Below are 18048 nucleotides of genomic sequence, written 5' to 3'. Positions count from 1 at the left end.
TCCCGAGAGAGGGGTGAGGAGGGGGATTCGGCAAGGACTAGCCACCTGTCCACAACCCTTATCACCGGAAGGCGAAAGGGAAAAGTCCTGCCTGCGGTACTGAGAGTTGCGATGTGGATGACACCACACTGCTCGCTCAGCCGCATGATATGGGAAATCAGGGTGACAACTACACCCTGTTTCCCGATGGAAAATAACCTAAAAGACAAAAGAGGGAAAAATTAAAAAGTTCAGACTAAACCTGAAAAGAAAAATGCGGATCTGGGGAGATCCCGGTCCGCCTCCTACAGACACTAAGCACAAACTGAGGTGCTTGGTGCCTGTCGGTGGGTGTATACTGCCGGGGAGGAGCTAATTTTATTGTTTTTGCATAGTGTCAGCCTCCTAGCAGCAGCAGCATACACCCATGGTATTCTGTGTCCCCCAATAAGGCGATAAAGAAATTCCAAACATCTGATTTCGGGAAAAGGAAAAATCATCAAAATATACAAATAAAATAAAAACTGGGAACGTGAAATTGCAATCAAAGGGCTGCAATTAAAAGACTGCTTTTATGCCCTTCCCAAAACTGGACGTAATAGTAAGTCATGTGGGTCTGCATGTATGATAGGGCTCAGGAACTAAGTCCACCCCATACCATGGAGATGCCGGAGGGAGCTCTGAGTGCTGCCGTACAACCATACCGCTATCAATCACTAACGGCGGCATATAAATGGCGCCGCTGCCGATGCATGCATTGCCTTCCGTTGCCTCATCACAACGTGATCATGAGGTGCGCCAGGGTGGTTATGGTAGCCAGCGGCATGCTGAAGGTGCCCATGGCTGCTGATTAAATTCTCTTGTGTAACCCAGCCTGTGGCTTCATAGGAGAATATCATTATGACCATATGCGCAAAACTGTAGTACTGTACAATGCGGAACAAGTGATCAAACGACTGCTGGTTCACATTTCTTAGTGAGATAAAAAAATGAAGTTAAAAATAAAGAAAAAAAATATTTTCCCCCATTAGAAAAAAACAAAATCAGATTTGTCAAAATTGGGTCCGAAAACATTCAAACAAAATATACAGTAAATTAGTTACATGGTATGCAAACGGTTTTTTTTTTCCCCACCAATTTCACCAAGTTTGGTGTTGCAATTAACGGAGCTCCAACTGCTTTACCTCTTGAGGAAACGCTCTCTCATACGTCTTCTTCCACAGCTCCATGGGTGTTCGGGCGCTCACCTGTCTCAGGTCACCGTCGGAGGCAGGAGGGGTTCCTATACAAGATTAAAATATTGGTAAACTTAAAAAGTTGCTCCATTGGTCATCAATATCAGATCGGTGGGAGACAGACAACCAGCACCAGCAATATAAGCTCGGTGGGGGTCCCACACCAAGCAACAGCAATATCGGAACGTTAAAAAAAATAATACCGGAGTTGTTTGTGGCGCCATTTGCTGAGACCTGTAGCTTTTATATTTTTCTTTTGATGGAGAAGAGTTAGGCTTTCTTTTTTGTGTGGCGAATCAACATTTTTACTGATGCCACTCTGGGCAACATATACATACTGTGTATATATCATAGTGTATGTGTATATAGTATATGCAAACCTTTAATTTGCCATGTGTGCAAAAATAGGGATTTTTGTGTACTCACTGTAAAATCCTTTTCTAGTGGCAGCAGCATACCGCCCACGGTCTGTGTCCCCCAATGAGGCGAAGGAGAAAAGCAACATTTAGGCTCCAAAGACCCCTTGACAAACCTTTATTTCTTTTTATACATATATGGGTTTAAAAACTTTTAATTCCCTTAGGGACTTGAATCTTTGATTATATGAATAATTGTTTTGTATAATGCAATACTTCTATTTTGCAATATTTAGCTAAAATGGCAGTCTGCTATGAAGCCCAGCCCGAGACTAGGCTTCACAGGAGTACCAACAGAGAAGCCAAGGTGGCTTTCAAGAGGCTGCCAACTGCCATGGCATCCCATCAGCATCACAAGGAGGAAGGTAGAGGGCAATAGGTGCCCAAAATGTCACGTATTCATGGCGCTGTCAGAGATGGACATTTAAGGGGTTAATAACAGTGATAGCTTTGCATACCCACACCCGACTTGAATTGTACACATGCAGCGAATGTCTGGAAGTATGTGAATATAGCCACAAATTGATATTTCAGGATTTAAGAATGAAAAACATCTTACCAATCTGACTTAAGGAATCTGATCCAGCAGGAATGATGAGCGGCTTGTTGTGATCCATAGACACGACCTTGCTGCAAGTTACAGAGAAGCAGATGGAGTCATAGTGATACAATTAATGTCATTTATTAATGATTTCTAAATCAGGCGGCAAATTATAAACCTAATTGGTATGAGACTAATTGCACATACAGAAATACGTTTATACTGCAACTATCCCCCCGAGCAATAACATCTGATCGTTGTGGACTTTCCAGATAAGACGACCCCGGATTGTAAGTTATCCTCATCCATAGGAGGGAGAACATTGTACTGATAGCTGGGGGTCTGGTCAACGATCCTGAGAACAGGGCTCAGAAAAGTCTGGTCTGAATGGAGCAGAGGTCGAGAATGAGCATCACCATTCCCTCTCATTGTCTACGGCAGTGCCGGAGACAGCCAAGTGATCTCCAGTTATCTCCGTCAGTCCCATAGAGAATAAATAGAGCAGATGTAGATGTGCTAGACCTCCGCTACTTTCCCTTCTTTGGTTCGGAGTGAGTCCCACCGATCAGTAAGTTACCACCCAGCCTTTTTATATCATGTTATCTTGGGCATCATGGAGTATATCCAGCATCAGTGATACTTAAGTCTGTGGCCTCCTGATGAACCGTTACACCGGGGAAACGCGTCGGGGCGACTTTACATGATAAGTAAACCACTAGGTCGTGTCTGTTTTATATGTTTTCATCAATTTGTCTAGTATGAGACAATTTAACATTACTATCATTTAAGTGTATTTATGGCACCACATGTGGTTATTTGAATTATCAGAGGCGACTATTTGTGCCAATTTTCCGCCGGGTGATATGTACTGCTAAATTTCTAATTATTGGATGTTTTATGTCCTTATAATATTTACAATCTATAAGATATGTTTAAAGCAGCGCATGGTGGATCCGGCCCATTGTTTTTCTAATAGGCAAAAAATTGTTTTTGACAATGTTTGATAATGTTTATTGAAGTATATTGAAAGTGGCCTTGATTGGGTAGCTTTTATTATAATTGAGGTGTGGGCATATTGCCCTGGCTACCCATTTATTCATGATCAATTATTTTGTTTATTCTTATAGGTTGTTTTTCTTGTTTTTCCCTTCCTTCATTTCTGATCTATTAAATATTGTTTTCCCACCTTTGTAATTAGGGTGAGATAGGGGAGACAGGGTAAGTCGACGTTGAGTGGGGGCGCCAAACAATCGTATCTATTAGGGTGCCAACCTCCACGGCAAGGAAGGGTACAGATAGTTTATTGTAGCCTTTTAATAGGGCTTTTTGTCCTCAATTTTTTGTTTTTCTTTATCAATTGTTTTTTAAATATATCATTAAAAACTTTTTTATGGGAATACATGTTCACTAAATTATGCTATATTCCTTTGTATATATAATTTGTTCGTTAAGTTACCACCCATCCTATTAATAAGGGTCACCTACAATCCTTAAATGGATGGTCTAGGACAACGCCTTCTTGATCAAAATCTTTGGTTCCCATAAAATAATAAAGCTTATACTCACCTCCCGTACCGGCGCCGTTCCCACAGTGTCGGCACTCACAGTCCTGGGGCTCCCGTGTGGTTGTTGTGACATGCAATGCCAGCGATGATTGGTCACAGTCTCCGCCTTCAGACAAACTGAACATGAAGACGAAGTCCGGGCTGCGGCTGATCCCGGACTACTTCTTCATGCTCAATTCGACAGAAGGCGAGGACAGTGACGCCAGAGTTGATTGTGCGCTAGGGTCATGTGTCACAAAAAAAGCACCGGATCCCTGGGGAGAGCAAGTGTGGACCAGGCGGGAACGGCGCCAGCACAGGACGGAAGTATAAGCTTTATTATTTTATGGGGACCAAAAGAGGGGTATGAGAAAAATTTGTCCAAGTAGTGGACAACTTCTTAAAAGCACATGTCGCTTCAGATGCTGTAAAAACAATGAAGACTGTACAGGGTGGGCCATTTATATGGATACACCTGGGTGGGTCATTTTTTGGATACACCTGGGTGGGCCATTTATTAAATGGCCGCCATAGTCACCACCCATCTTGAAACGTTTCCCCCCTCCCATATACTAATGTGCCACAAACAGGACGTTGAGATCACCAACCATTCCCATTTTATTTAGGTGTATCCATATAAATGGCCCACCCTGTATAACACAAGGCTGGGTAATAAGTAATTATGTATCTCTACATCAGAATGGGACTTACCTCTTGTCTTGTCCAAATGCCAAATGATTTACAAATGACCGTAACACACTTTTGTGCGATTCGGCCTTACTAGTGAACTGTAAAAAAAAGAACAAAGACACAGCCTCAATATCGGAGTCTAGAGAAAAGAGCAACGACTTTACAGCCTTATGCGCACAACTGTACTGAACATATATGTGTACGGAGCAGGAATAATGCAGCCTTATTATAAAGGCCCACAAGGTCTCCATTGTACCTGCATCGGATTTTATACATTTTCCTGATTCTGTGCAAATTGAAGGGAAAAAAAAAGTCTTAGTTACTCACCGGTTAACGGTATTTTTCAAAGTCCATGACAGCACCACCTGAGAGAGGGGATCCGCCCTTCAGGAACAGGAAATCCTACAGATAGATAAGGGCGGCACCTCTCCCATGCATCAGTTGGTTTACAGAGCACAAGAGGACCACCAAGGTTAATAGCATGATCTATGTACAATACTTTACTTGTAAAAGGTGCTCGGAGAGGACCAGGTAGCTGCCTTACATATTTGGTCGATCGAGACTTCCGATCTCACCGCCCAAGAGGATGCCATGGCTCTGGTGGAATGTGCCCTCAACTTGCCAGGAACCAACCTGCCCTTTGAGGTGTATGCTAACGAAATGGCCTCCCTAATCCACCTAGCTAGCGAGCTTTTTGACGCGCTAAGGCCCTTCCTAGTGCCCTGATAGACAAATAAGGCATTATCTTTCTTCCTGGGATCGGTAACTGCCAGGTATTCCAGGAGGCATCTCCTGACGTCTACAGTGTGTAGTTTCCTTTCCTTTTCGTTCACTGGATTAGGGAGGAAGGATGGAAAGACTATTTCCTGCGTTCTATGGAAACTGGAGGCTACCTTAGGCAAGTATGCTGGATCAGGTGTAAGTATTACCCTGTTGTCTCTAAATTGAATATAAGGAGGAAGCCTAGATAACGCCTGGATGTCACTTACTCTATGGGCTGACGTCCGTGCTACCAGAAAGGCCACTTTAAGAGACAGATTTTTCGTAGAGGCTGATATAATAGGTTCAAACGGGGTCTCTGTCATGGCCGTGAGGACTAGGTTTAGATCCCATGGCATAAACTTATCTTTTACTATTGGTCTGGATCTGACTGTTGCTTTAATAAATCTACTGATCCACTGGCGATGTTGCAATTAAAAAGGGCCCTGACACGTGTACCTTGAGGGTACTGATGGAGAGTCCCATGTCCAGCCCTCTTTGTAAGAACTCTAGGATCTGTGATATCCTTGTGGACTGCCCAGCTACTACCCCTGAATTCTGAAGGAACCTTTTCCAGATCCTATAGTAGATCTTGGTTGTGATCGGCTTTCTGCTCTTAAGCAGGGTATTAATCAAGGCTGGGGAGAACCCTTTCTTTTTTAGCAGTGACCGATCAAAATCCACGCCGTCAGATGTAGGCCAGCCACCTGAGGATGGTAAACTGGGCCCTAGGATAGGAGATCCGGTATATCTGGGGTAGGACTCATGGGTCGGACACTGACATGGTCCTGAGGCATGAGAACCATGCACTCCTGGGCCAAAACGGGGCAATCACTATAATTTTCGCTTTGACCTTCCTGACTTTCCTCATCACCAGGGGTAGTAGAGACAGGGGAGGGAAGGAGTATGCTAGCCTGAAGTCCCACTTTATCAGAAGAGCATCTATTGCCAGAGGGCTTTTTCTGGGATTTAGCGAGCAAAACTGAGACACTTTCCTGTTCTCCCTTGTGGCGAAAAGGTCCACTTCTGGCTGCCCCCATTTTTGTGTGATCAGGTCGAAGATGGAGGTCTTTAAGGACCAGTCCCCTTGTCTTAGAAGGTAGAGGCTTAGGAAGTCTGCCGTGGTGTTTTCTCTTCCTTTTATGTGCAGAGCTGTTAAAGACAGAAGATGTTGCTCTGCCAGTTGGAAGAGCCACTCTGCTACATTCATTAGGGGTCTGGAACGAGTCCCACTTGGTGATTGATGTCAGCCACGGTGACCTGATTGTCGGAGAATATTCGAACATTGTGACCCTGTAGATACATAAGGAGGCTTTTAACCACTTGCTCTACGGCTGTTAGCTCTTTCAGGTTGGAGGACATTTCCACCTGATGGTGATCCCATAGGTCCTGGACTAAGACCTCCCCCATGTGGGCCCCCCAACCAGTAGGGCTTGCGTCCGTGGTGACTACACGGGTTATGTTATATTCCCAGGGCACCCCTCTGGCTAAATTGCTTTCCTCTAGCCACCAACCAAGGGATTTTATAGTACGTTGGGACAACGTCAACTGGCCTTCTTGGTAACCCCCCCAAGATTTTCTGAAGAAGTAAAACCTCGCCCTGTAGAACCCTTGTATGGAACTGGGCCCACCGAACCGTGTGTATGCAGGACGAGAGGGAACCTAGGAGCGACATTGCTTTCCTGAGGGACATGGTGGGGTTATTGGAAGCGTTCAAGACCTGATAACGTAGGCAAATTAATTTTTCGGGTGGCAGACGACACTCCTGATTTTGCGAGTCTTGGATTAGGCCTAAGAACTGCTGAATTCTCATGGGCTGTAGGCGGGACTTTTTAATGTTTAGTAGCCACCCTAACTGTTCCAGGGCCGCCTTTGCTTTCTGCAATTGATCCAGACAATGGTCTGCTGTTTTGCCTACAATAAGGAAGTCATCCAGGTAGGGGATTACCTGGATATCTGCTTCGTGCAGATGGGCCATAACCTCCGCTATAACCTTAGTAAATACCAACCCCTCTAAATGAACCGCCACTCTAAGGAAACGCTGATGAGACGCATGGATGGGTATATGGTAATTGGCGTCCTTTAAATCCAACACCACCATAAAGCAATTTTCAAACAGTAACTTTATTGTGGAATTGATTGTTTCCATCTTAAATGGGCGAATGACCAAGAATTTATTGAGTGCCTTCAGATTGATAATGGTCCTGTAAGAGCCATCCGGCTTACTGACCAGGAATAGAGGGGAGTAGAAGCCTTTGCCTTTTTCCGCCTCCGATACCTCTATCAGGACCTTTTTACAGCATAGGTCATGGATTTAGGTCTCCAAGGCAGCTTGTTCCGACAGGGAAGACCTGAGAGGGGTGATCTTAAAACTATTCCGGGGGATACAGGAGAATTCTAGCCGTAGACCTGAGGCTACCAACAGCAGGATCCAGCTACTGTTTGAAATCAGTGACCAGGCCGGGTAGAAGGCAGATAGTCTACCCCCCACCGGAGCCGCTAGTCACTGGGGAGGCTTCTTGGTCTCACGGGATGATCCTTCCTGACGTCCCCCTCCAAACATAAACCCAGTACCTTTCTTCCTCTTATCTTCCCATCTGCCTCGATCTCTGGATGACCTTCTATGGAAAAATCTCTTCCTAGTGTAGGGGCACCTATAGGAAGGGGTTGGCAGGGTAGGGAATTTCTTTTTATCGTCCCCGGCTTTCTCCAAAAGTTCATTTAGGACTGAACCGAAGAGGTATTCTCCCTCACACGGGATGGAGCAAAGACGGGATCTGGCCTGGATATCCCTGGGCCAGCACTTCAGCCATATAGCCCTTCGGGCCGCATTTGATAGACCTGCGGCTTTGGCCGCCATCCTTGCCGAATCTGCCGAAGCATCAGCTAAAAAGGCTGCAGCATTCTGGATTGTAGGAAGGGTCTTCAGGATGGACTCTCTCTCGAGGCTCCGTCTTCTAACTGTGACTCAAGCTGGTCCAGCCAGACCATCATAGATCTGGCTGTGCAAGTAGCTGCTACCACCGGCCTTAGGGCGCCAGCCGACATTTCCCATGTCCCTTTCAGATAGGAATCTGCTTTTTTGTCCAGCGGATCTTTCAAAGAGGCCATGTCGTCAAAGGGAATAGCAGATTTTTTGGATGCTTTAGCCACCGCTGTGTCCAATTTTGGGGCTTTATCCCATCTGATCACCAAGGGGTCCTCAAAGGGATATCGTCGCTTAAAGGCCGGAGGTAGGGAACCCTTCCTTTCTGGTTTCTTCCATTCCCTATTGATCAGGTTCTGGACCTTGTCGTTTAATGGGAAAGATTTACTTTCCTGGGGTCTAGGCCGCCGAACATCAGGTCTTGTGCTGACCGTTCTGGTTTTGCGTCTGATGGTGGCCCTTACTGCCTTGACCAATTTATCTACCTGTTCTAGTCCCAGGCAAAAACGACTGGAATCCTCCTCTGAAGAGGACACAGAGGAAGAAGCTAAGGGCTCTGAGGAATCTTCATTTCCCCTAGGGCCAGCTGAGGAGTCCGACTCTGAAAAACTTGTTCCATTTTTCTTCTTGGGATAAAGACTTAGAGCCTTAACGTCCGTCCTAATAATTTCCCTTTGACTCGTAGTGAAGTCAGGGGTTTCTTCTGCCACCTGCAGAAGTGGGGAAAGTGTAAGGAAGCATGTATGCTAATTAGGGACTACCGCCCCCTAGCTTTTTTTTTTTTTTTTTCACCCATCCCCTACCGTCTGCCGTATACATGACTGACACAGTTTTTTTAGGGTGGGCGTCTGGCAAGGGACAACTGCAAAGGGAGCACTCCCTGTTTTTCGTTTTACCAGAGCACTTCTTCCCCTATAGGAGAAAAAAATATAAGGGGAACACTGCATCAGGGCACATTCACGAAGATCTCTTACCCTGAGCAGTAGGCGTAGGTACCGGATCACGTGGGGTGCGGTCTGGATCCTTCAGCCTGGAGGAACTTCTGCGGCTGGATTGCCCAGTTTGTTTTTTCAGCTGGGAGCTTGCCTGGGGCCTCTCTGAGGCACGTTCCTGCTGCCGGTCCAGGTGGGCCACGGGCGCTTCTGGCTCATCCATCGCTGCAAATGGGCCAAAAGCAGCCCTGCAGCGCTTCTGTGGCCTTTTATGGACCCCCCCCCCCCCCCCCGGAAATCCGGGTCAGCAGGCATCGTGGCCAGGGGCTACGTTCCACCCCCCCGAAATGTCCTTGGTCCCCCCCCCCGTGCCTCGCCCCCCGCCGCCATGCTGGCACCCACGCCGCCGCGATTGGGCGACGCAAAAGAGAAAAGTCGGCCGGCATCCGATTTCCGGCCCGGCGCCACCGGCCCCGTCCCCTCGGCCCCTTCCGTTGTCTCCGTGAACGCGTAGGCCAACAGCGGCATGGCGCCGTCCGACCCGGCACTCCGTGCACGCCACCACAGCCGGCCCCAAACAGCGACCCGGACCGCAGGGCGACCGCACCAGGAGGACCAGGATTCGGGGGGAAAAATCTCTACTCACCTGCCGGCGCTAGCCCTGGAGACGGGCATCCTCCAGATCCCGCTCCCACCTGCTCCGCACACCGTCGTGGAGCCCTGCCCGGGCCCACCATGGCGCTTCCAGGGGACCCCGCACTGACCGAGGTAGGAAACCCCCCGCTACCTGAGTCGGTCAGCCGGCCTGGGGATTCCTCGTCCGTGATGTTACGATCTGTAGGGAATCCTGTCCTCCAGGAACAGGAAACCAACTGATGCGTGGGAGAGGTGCCGCTCTTATGTATCTGTAGGATTTCCTGTTCCTGAAGGGCGGATCCCCTCTCTCAGGTGGTGCTGTCATGGACGACCGAATAAAATTCTGCTCTGTGGGCCCAAACAACCATTACAATTCTGCCAGTTTCTTGGCATGAATGCCTCTCAATCAGTGAGCTTTTGATTAACAAAATCAAAAGAAGTGAACTGGTGTATAAGTTGGTATTCAGGCAACGTGTAGGAGCACGTTCACACTGGGCATCAAACAGACAGAATGCTAATTATGCAAATTGTCTCTTCAGAGAGGAAGAGGACTAGAACTCTAGTGCCACCTATTGGAAGTAGCAGTTCTAAAAGTAAATGTCGACCCTTTAACGAGCCTTGTTACATGACTTAGGATAAAAGCCAAGCCAGAATCTCAATTTGCAGACACTGTGTTTAGGGGTACCGACTCGTCAGTGCAAAGTGTGAGATCTGGTTTGGTTGTGAGAGAGGCGTCTGACCGATATCCAAGAAGTATCATTTCTCCTTGACAAAATGAACACACACCCTGCAATAGTACGTATAAATAACATTGGGTACTTAATAAACACTGTTTTTGATTGATTTTTTAAAAAAGCTTTAAAAGCCACACCAGCGCCAAGGTGCACCCAGTAAGGACTGTCCTAATCTTTACTATTAAAACCTTCCCATGTGTCAAAATGATTAGCGGCAAATTAATCAAATGGTTTGAGCCTTTTTTGACTTTTGTGGTTTACTTTGGTTTCAGATTTTTACCTCAATGTGCATTTTCCAGATGTTTTAGACCGATTCATGAAAGCTGAGTTGCAAACCTTGGTGTAAACTTTGACTTCCGTTCCCCCTACAGTGATTTTACATACATTGGTGCATTTTTCTATATTGGTGGTTCCGGCTCCAAATGACTCTTCAATACGTAGCGAGATCCTCAACAAGAGCAGGAAGATGTGATGGATAAAGGTTTACTCTATTCTATGCTATTCCCCATCAACAGGATAGAGGATAACTTACTGATCGCTGGGGGGTCTGACTGTTAGGACCGACCCCCCTACAGCAACCCCAAGAACGAGGCTTTGAATCGCTGGAATCGGGCTCTGCAGAGTTCTGTCTTGAGTGGAGTAGATGTGAACAAGCTCAATCTCTGCTACATTTACTGTACAACCTATATCTGACTGCCGGAGGAAGCAGAGTGCAGCGCCCGCCTACTTCGACTGTCTCATAGACAATAAATGGAGTGGAGGTCGAGATGGTGCACTCTGCTCCATTCAAGATGGAACTCTGCAAAGTCTGGTCATCAGGATCCACATCCCCATTGAAATCCCTAGAGGACCCCAAGCAATCAGTAATTTATCCCCTATCCTATGAATAGGGGATAAACGACTATTTTAGGAATAACCCTTCAAGTTTCCATATAATCCGACCATGCACTGTATATAAGGACACTCTGTAGGCTTTTACACCCTGAAGGAGAAAACTATTATAAGTGATTGTAAAGTTCTTATTCCATTTCTTTTTACAGAGAACTTGCATAATAAACCAGTTAAGATTTTATATTGTGAGCCGTGTCTATAAAGAATCAATACGTTAAAATCCCAAGATGTATACTAACCAGCAGTGATGCTCCCAAGTAATGGGACAGAAATCGGAGCGTTTTACTTATTATTTTTCTTTTTTCAGATTCAAAATCCTGAAATCAATAAAACAAAATGATTAGTAATCAATTAAGGCTACTTTTACATTTACCGCATTTTTTGCGGTCCGTTATTGCGGCCCGTTTTTGGGGGCCGTATCGCCGCAAAAAAGGCGGTCTTCCGCAATAACAAGCTGCAAAAAAGTTTGCAGATTGCTGTGGTTTTATTTTCAAAAACTATATAAATAGTATTGGGGAAAACCGGCGGTCCACAAAACCGGAAGTCACGGTGCCCCGCAAAAACAAACTTCCGTTTGCATTTTGAATGCGATTTTAAGAGCATTTTTGGTGCAAATTTTTTCCCACTCATTAGTATGGGTGAAATCTGTAGCAAAAAAGGTGAAAGAATTGATATTCTGCAGATTTAAATCTGCACCAAATATGCAAGGAAAAAAAATATGTGCATAACACTTTAGGATTCTCATTCACTTTTTTTTTTTTTTTTTACAGATCTACACAGAAAAAAAAAAAAGCAATAAAAAAGCAGAGTGTGCACAGATCCTAATACTGCTTTTCCCCTGCTGTGGCTGTTAATTGGGAAAAGTTTAGTTATACAAGGGGCACTCACTACTTTAATGGGGTTGTCCACTACTAGGACAACCACTTCTTGAACTAGATGTTTGGCCCCAATTAAATAATAAAACCTATACTAACCTCCCATGCTGACGCCGTTCCCACGGTATCAGCATTCGATCTCCCGGGGCTCTCGTGCGATGTTGTGACCCCGGCGCCCAATCAGCGCTGGCGTCACTGTCTCCGCCTTCGGACAAACTGAACTTGAAGAGGAAGTCCGGGCTGCAGATGCTTTCTCACTTCCTCTTCATGCTCAGTTTGTCTGAAGGCGGAGACAGTGACGCCAGCGCTGATTGGGCGCCGGTGTCACAACATCGCACGAGAGCCCCGGGAGAGTGAGTGTTGACATCGCGGGAACGGCGCAAGCACGGGAGAAGGCTCGCTGCCAGTGAGTGTAAGGGAGAATTCAACAGGGACCCCCCCCTAACTGCCCACTGCTAGTGAGTGACAGGTCTGTTCGTATATAGGGAGAGACCTGTCACTCACAGAGAGAGGACAGGGAGAAGCCAACAGGGTCTTCCCTCCAACTGCCCACTGCCAGTGAGTGACAGGTTTGCATGTATAGGGAGAGAACTGTCACTCACAGAGAAAGGGCGGGAGTTGCCAACGAGGACCCGCCTCTAACCGCCTGCTGCCAGCGAGTGTCAGGTCTGCGTGTATAGGAAGAGATCTGTCACTCACAAAGAGAGAGCAGGGAGAAGCCAACGAGGACCCATCTCTAACCGCCCGCTGTCAGTGAGTGACAGATTTGCATGTATAGAGAGAGACCTGTCACTCACAAAGAGAGGGCGGGGAGAAGCCAACAGGGACCCCCCTCTAACAGCCCGAAGCCAGTGAGTGACAGGTCTGCGTGTATAGGAAGAGACCTGTCACTCACAGAGAGAGGGCGGGAAGAAGCCAACAGTAACCCCCCTTTAACTGCCAGTGAGTGACAGGTGTATAAGGAGGGACCTGTCATTAAAGGGAGAGGGCAGAGAGAAATCAAAGGGGATCCGCTTGTCTGACTCGTCTCCCATGCAACTTTGTCCCCGCAGTGTTTCAGAGTCAAACATACCTGGCTAACATCATACATCCAGGGCCTGATACATGATACATACTGCAATTGGATCGGGCAGCATATATCAGCTGTAAGGTTTCCTTTAACAGACATGCTTATTGGTAAAAAAAAATACAATTTCTTACCTGGAATATATCATACTTGCTTCCAATAATTAATAAAGGCAACGGAAAGGGGTCAATCAATTCCCTGTCCTGTTTGGAAGGGAAATAAGAAATGTTAACACAATGAAAGATTAATAAGAAAATAACAGATACACTACAGTGCAACTGTAGGAACATTACCACAGGGAGTAAACGGATTATCCCAAAAACATGGCTGCTTTCTTCAAGAAACAGTGACACACCTGGGATGTGTCCGGTACTGCAGGTCAGCTACACAGAAATGAATGGGGCAAAGCTGCAATACCACTCACAACCTGTGGACAGGTGTGGTGCTGTTTTTTAAAGAACTCAACTATATTTTTCTAATCCTCGACCAACTCTTTCAATTCAATGGATTTGTGGGATGCTATGAATACTTAAAAGAATAAACACACTATTTCATTCTTAAAGGGGTATTCCTATCTCATAAATTAAGTTATGTGTTGCTACTGAACAGGAGCCCTGTGAACCACGTCTTACCCGACAGCATCCGTTGCTCTTTTTTTGATTAGCCGGCCTGGCAAAATTTCATAGTTGTGCCGTGACATACTTGTGATGTCGGGCCAGGCCGGCTAATCAATGCTGGCAGCTCAGAGGATGTTCACAAGACTCCTGTCGGATGGCCACAGGTTGCTGATGTGGCCCCAGGTCTGGGTCCTATGAAACGATTTGCAATATCTTTACTAATTTCTTGCTCACTTGTGACGTATCCATAGGATAAGTGTATATGGCTCCCACAATGGGGTTCTGAAGCATGTCACTGTCAGTGGAGAGGTGGTTGAAATTCCTGTTCATTTGTATGTGAATGCCAAGCACCTCCCCATTGACAGTAGATTGCCTCCGGGCCCTTTTTCCCAGACACACATAAATCCCATTGCTGGGACCCACCATCTACTATACGTCTATGCAGTGGCTATGCCACAAATGTAGGGGATGAGAATACGCCTTATTAATATGGGCACATTCTTGAAACCTACGGGATGGTTGTTGGGAATTGTCCTCCAAATGTTCTGCCTTATTTGATTCGCCGCCTTGGAATCGGATTTCCCAATATCTGCGACAATTTTATCCACGTGTTTCCTGGTCACTTGTAAGAGGCTATCCATTGTGTGCCACAGTTCATTAGGCTTTGACAGGTCGAGGACGAGTACTATAGAAAATGTCCTTTAAAAAACAAAAAAAAAGTGATATAAAAAGCAATAAAGAAATAATATAATAAAACATGTAGAGATACTGCCTGCTGCTGACAGCGGCCACAGGACGAGCTTCTTTACTGACCTGTGAAACACTCAATATTGCTCCAATAAGTATTTTAACAGCAACCCAAACCCCTTTAAGAATAGGCGATTTTCCGTTTATGCCCTTTTGGGTTTTTTTTCCATCTTTTCTTCCAAGAGCCATTACTTATTTATTGTTTCCTTGACTGCCTATTTTTTTGGCTTGATGAGTTTTACTTTTAAATGACACCATATACATTACTTTATCATATAATGTACAGAAAGCCGTGGAAAAAAAGAATAGGTGAAAGGGTTAAAATAAAAATACAATCCCGCCGTTTGTTGGGTTTTGCTTTCATGGCATTCATTATGTGTTAAAAACAGGATTTTCCAGGTCACTATGATTAAGGTGATAGTAAACTTATGATTTTGTTTTTTTTTAATTTAAGTGATGAAAATATTTAAAATATTTCAGAAATTTCTGAAAAGTTTTTGGTGTCATTTCGGGATGCATTAGATGTTTTGATTGCTTTTTACTGCATTTTTGAGGCAACTAAAAACAAATAAAAAATTTTTTTCAGCATTTCGATTTGATCTACAGCTTTCACCGCACGGCAAAAATAATTTCACACTTGGATAGATAAGGATTATAATTATGAGGGATGGAAAGGCCGATAGGCACTCGAAATGGTGTGTCCTCAGGCTGTCATATATTGACAGCTGCATTTATGGGGTTACCAGCATGGATCGGCAGCAGCTACGGCTAATAGAGGCAGACGCTGGCTGTATAACACAACCGGCATCTGCCATGTGTGGAGCGAGCTCAGCTCCTGAGCCTGAAGCTTACACAGGTATCTGACATAGGACGTACTTGTTTGTCCTATGTTGTTTGTCCTATGTGGGGAAAGGGTTAAATACTAAACGCACCAATAGACATACCTACTTGCCCAGGGAAAGTCTTTTTGGGCTGAATGGTGGTAGAAAAGCTGATCAAATTAAAATGGAGGGTCCTGCAGTGAGGTAGGGAAATAAATGGCAGAGAGTGTACTCCACCTACCGGATATTCTCACTAGTAATCAGAATCTGAATTAAGTCCAGCAGAGACGTCCCTCCACCAAGTTCCCAAAAGTGGGCAATGTCCTTTGGCTAAAACAAAACAAAAAAAAAAAAAGGATTTAAGTAAGTAAAAAAAAAAACCACATAATACGATCACACCCAGCACAGAATCACATGGGATAGAGGAACAGACATTAGAGAGTTTCACCAGCCACGTTCAGTCGAGACATTGCGGCTTTGGAAGTTTCAGTGATGCACCAAAGACATTTAGTAGATGACATTGACGTTGGTCTCCAAAAGAGAGGGGAGATTAAAGTAGTCACCGAAATTTGCAGAGCGTGTTACTAGCCAATGGCACAGGCCAATGCATAGGAAATACTGGGCTATAAAACAGCAAAGCGTGTCACCTGGGCATACATGGTGGGTGCAGAATAGCTGCCACTAATAGTAGCAACATTCTGTTTAACCATCTAATCATTTAAAAGGTGACTCCCGTCTCCAAGATCCTATCCCAGAATGTAGAAGGTATGACAATAATATTGGAAAATTCCTCCAATTGGAAATGTAGGACAAAACAAAGCTACAAGTGAAATAAAAGAGTAAGAATCACTAATAGGGAGTGAAGGGAAAAAAGGAGATTTTTGTGTACTCACCGTAAAATCTCTTTCTCTTAGCCTTTAATTGGGGGACACAGAACCGTGGGTGTTATGCTGCTGTCCACTAGGAGGCGACACTATGCATAATCTGAAAAAGATTAACTTTGGCTCCTCCTTTGCAGTATACACCCCTGGACGGCATCAGCCTTCTCCAGTTTTGTGCAAAAGCATTAGGAGGAATATACCAGAAACATAACCATGCCTGTAAGAAGGCTACTATAAACGAGCTCAAACAATATGAGAACCCAGCTCAAACAATATGAGAACCCAACCGTAACAACGGCCCGCAAGGGCAACAGGGTGGGAGCTGTGTCCCCCAATTAAAGGCTAAGAGAAAGAGATTTTACGGTGAGTACACAAAAATCTCCTTTACTCTGTCGCCTTATTGGGGGACACAGAACCGTGGGACGTCCCAAAGCAGTCCCTGGGTGGGAAGCAGTGGACGAATATTGTACTGACAGTTCCCTAAATTTGGGGTACTGCCGCCTGCAGGACCCGTCTACCCAGGCTCGCATACGCTGAGGACTGGGTATGCACTCTGTAGTGTTTTGTAAATGTGTGCAGGCTAGTCCAAGTGGCTGCCTTACACACTTGATGTGCCGAGGCTTGATGCTGAATGGCCCAAGAGGCCCCTACCGCCCGCGTAGAGTGAGCCGTGATACCGGCCGGAAGAGCAGAATTGTTAAGGCGGTAAGCTTCTTGAATGGTGGACTTGATCCACCTAGCAAGGGTGGCATTGGAAGCCGGTAGGCCCTTGCGAACGCCTTCTGGAAGAAGGAAAAGTGAATCAGACTTCCGGAAGGGAGCAGTCCTAGACACGTAAATACGCAATGCCCTGACAAGGTCTAGCGTATGCAGAGCCTTCTCCACTCTATGAACGGGAACCGGGCAAAGAGATGGTAATGAGATTTTCTCATTGAGATGGAAGGTGGACACAACCTTCGGAAGGAAGGATGGCACTGTACGGAGAACCACCTTGTCCTGATGAAAAACCAGGAAGGGTTGTCTGCAGGAAAGAGCTGAAAGTTCGGACACCCTGCGTAGCGAGGTGATTGCCACCAGGAAAAACCACTTTCTGTGATAGAAAGCGGAGTGAGACCTCCTTTAGGGGTTCAAAAGGAGGTGTCTGTAGTGCTGTCAAGACCAGGTTGAGGTCCCACGTCTCCGACGGATGTTTGTAGGGGGGAACCAATTGAGAAACCCCTTGGAGAAAAGTCTTCACTTGCGGCTTGTTAGCAATATGCCTTTGAAAGAGCACTGAAAGCGCTGACACTTGGCTCTTAAGTGAGCCCAGGGATAGCCCGGCGTCCAGGCCTGACTGAAGGAAACCGAGGACCTTTGGAAGAGAATAGGTGAGTGGGATGTGCCCACGAGATTCGCACCATGTGAAGAAAGCCTTCCAGGTACGATAGTAAATCTTGGCTGAAGTTGGCTTTCGAGCCCTGATCATGGTTTTAACAACGTCCGATGAAAAACCTGCTTGGGTCAAAAACCAGGTCTCAATGGCCACGCCGTCAAATTGAGAGCCCCTGATTTCTGGTGGAACAACAGGCCTTGTGACAGAAGTTCGGGACGTGTGGGGAGACGCCAGGGAGCGTCTGCTGTGAGTTGCACTACGTCGGCGTACCATGTACGCCTGGGCCAGTCTGGAGCGAATAGGATGGTGGGAACACCCTCTTGTTTGATCTTCCTCAGGACTCTGGAAATCAGGGGAAGGGGTGGAAAATGTACAGAAGCTGGAAC

General features: G+C 45.9%; 1 protein-coding gene across 5 annotated transcripts in view; it reads right to left on the bottom strand.

Annotated features, from left to right (window-relative positions):
* DYNC2LI1 (dynein cytoplasmic 2 light intermediate chain 1) overlaps window positions 1-18048 on the bottom strand; it is a 65734-nt gene that overhangs the window by 28009 nt on the left and 19677 nt on the right. For all 5 annotated transcript variants that reach the window (XM_073564205.1, XM_073564204.1, XM_073564208.1 and 2 more), the window contains exons 5-11: window positions 15651-15739; window positions 14354-14540; window positions 13359-13427; window positions 11523-11600; window positions 4427-4503; window positions 2190-2260; window positions 1164-1261 (exon numbers count right to left, since the gene is read on the bottom strand). In XM_073564205.1, coding sequence (XP_073420306.1) covers window positions 1164-1261; window positions 2190-2260; window positions 4427-4503; window positions 11523-11600; window positions 13359-13427; window positions 14354-14540; window positions 15651-15739 — 669 coding nt within the window. The remainder of the gene's footprint in view (window positions 1-1163; window positions 1262-2189; window positions 2261-4426; window positions 4504-11522; window positions 11601-13358; window positions 13428-14353; window positions 14541-15650; window positions 15740-18048) is intronic.

The sequence above is a fragment of the Dendrobates tinctorius genome, unplaced genomic scaffold, assembly GCF_039654945.1.
Source record: "Dendrobates tinctorius isolate UK_male_01 unplaced genomic scaffold, ASM3965494v1 ptg000434l, whole genome shotgun sequence".
In the NCBI taxonomy this organism is placed as follows: Eukaryota; Metazoa; Chordata; class Amphibia; order Anura; family Dendrobatidae; genus Dendrobates; species Dendrobates tinctorius.
The sequence above is the reverse complement of the archived record's forward strand: the minus strand, read 5'-3'. Positions and strand labels throughout refer to the sequence as shown.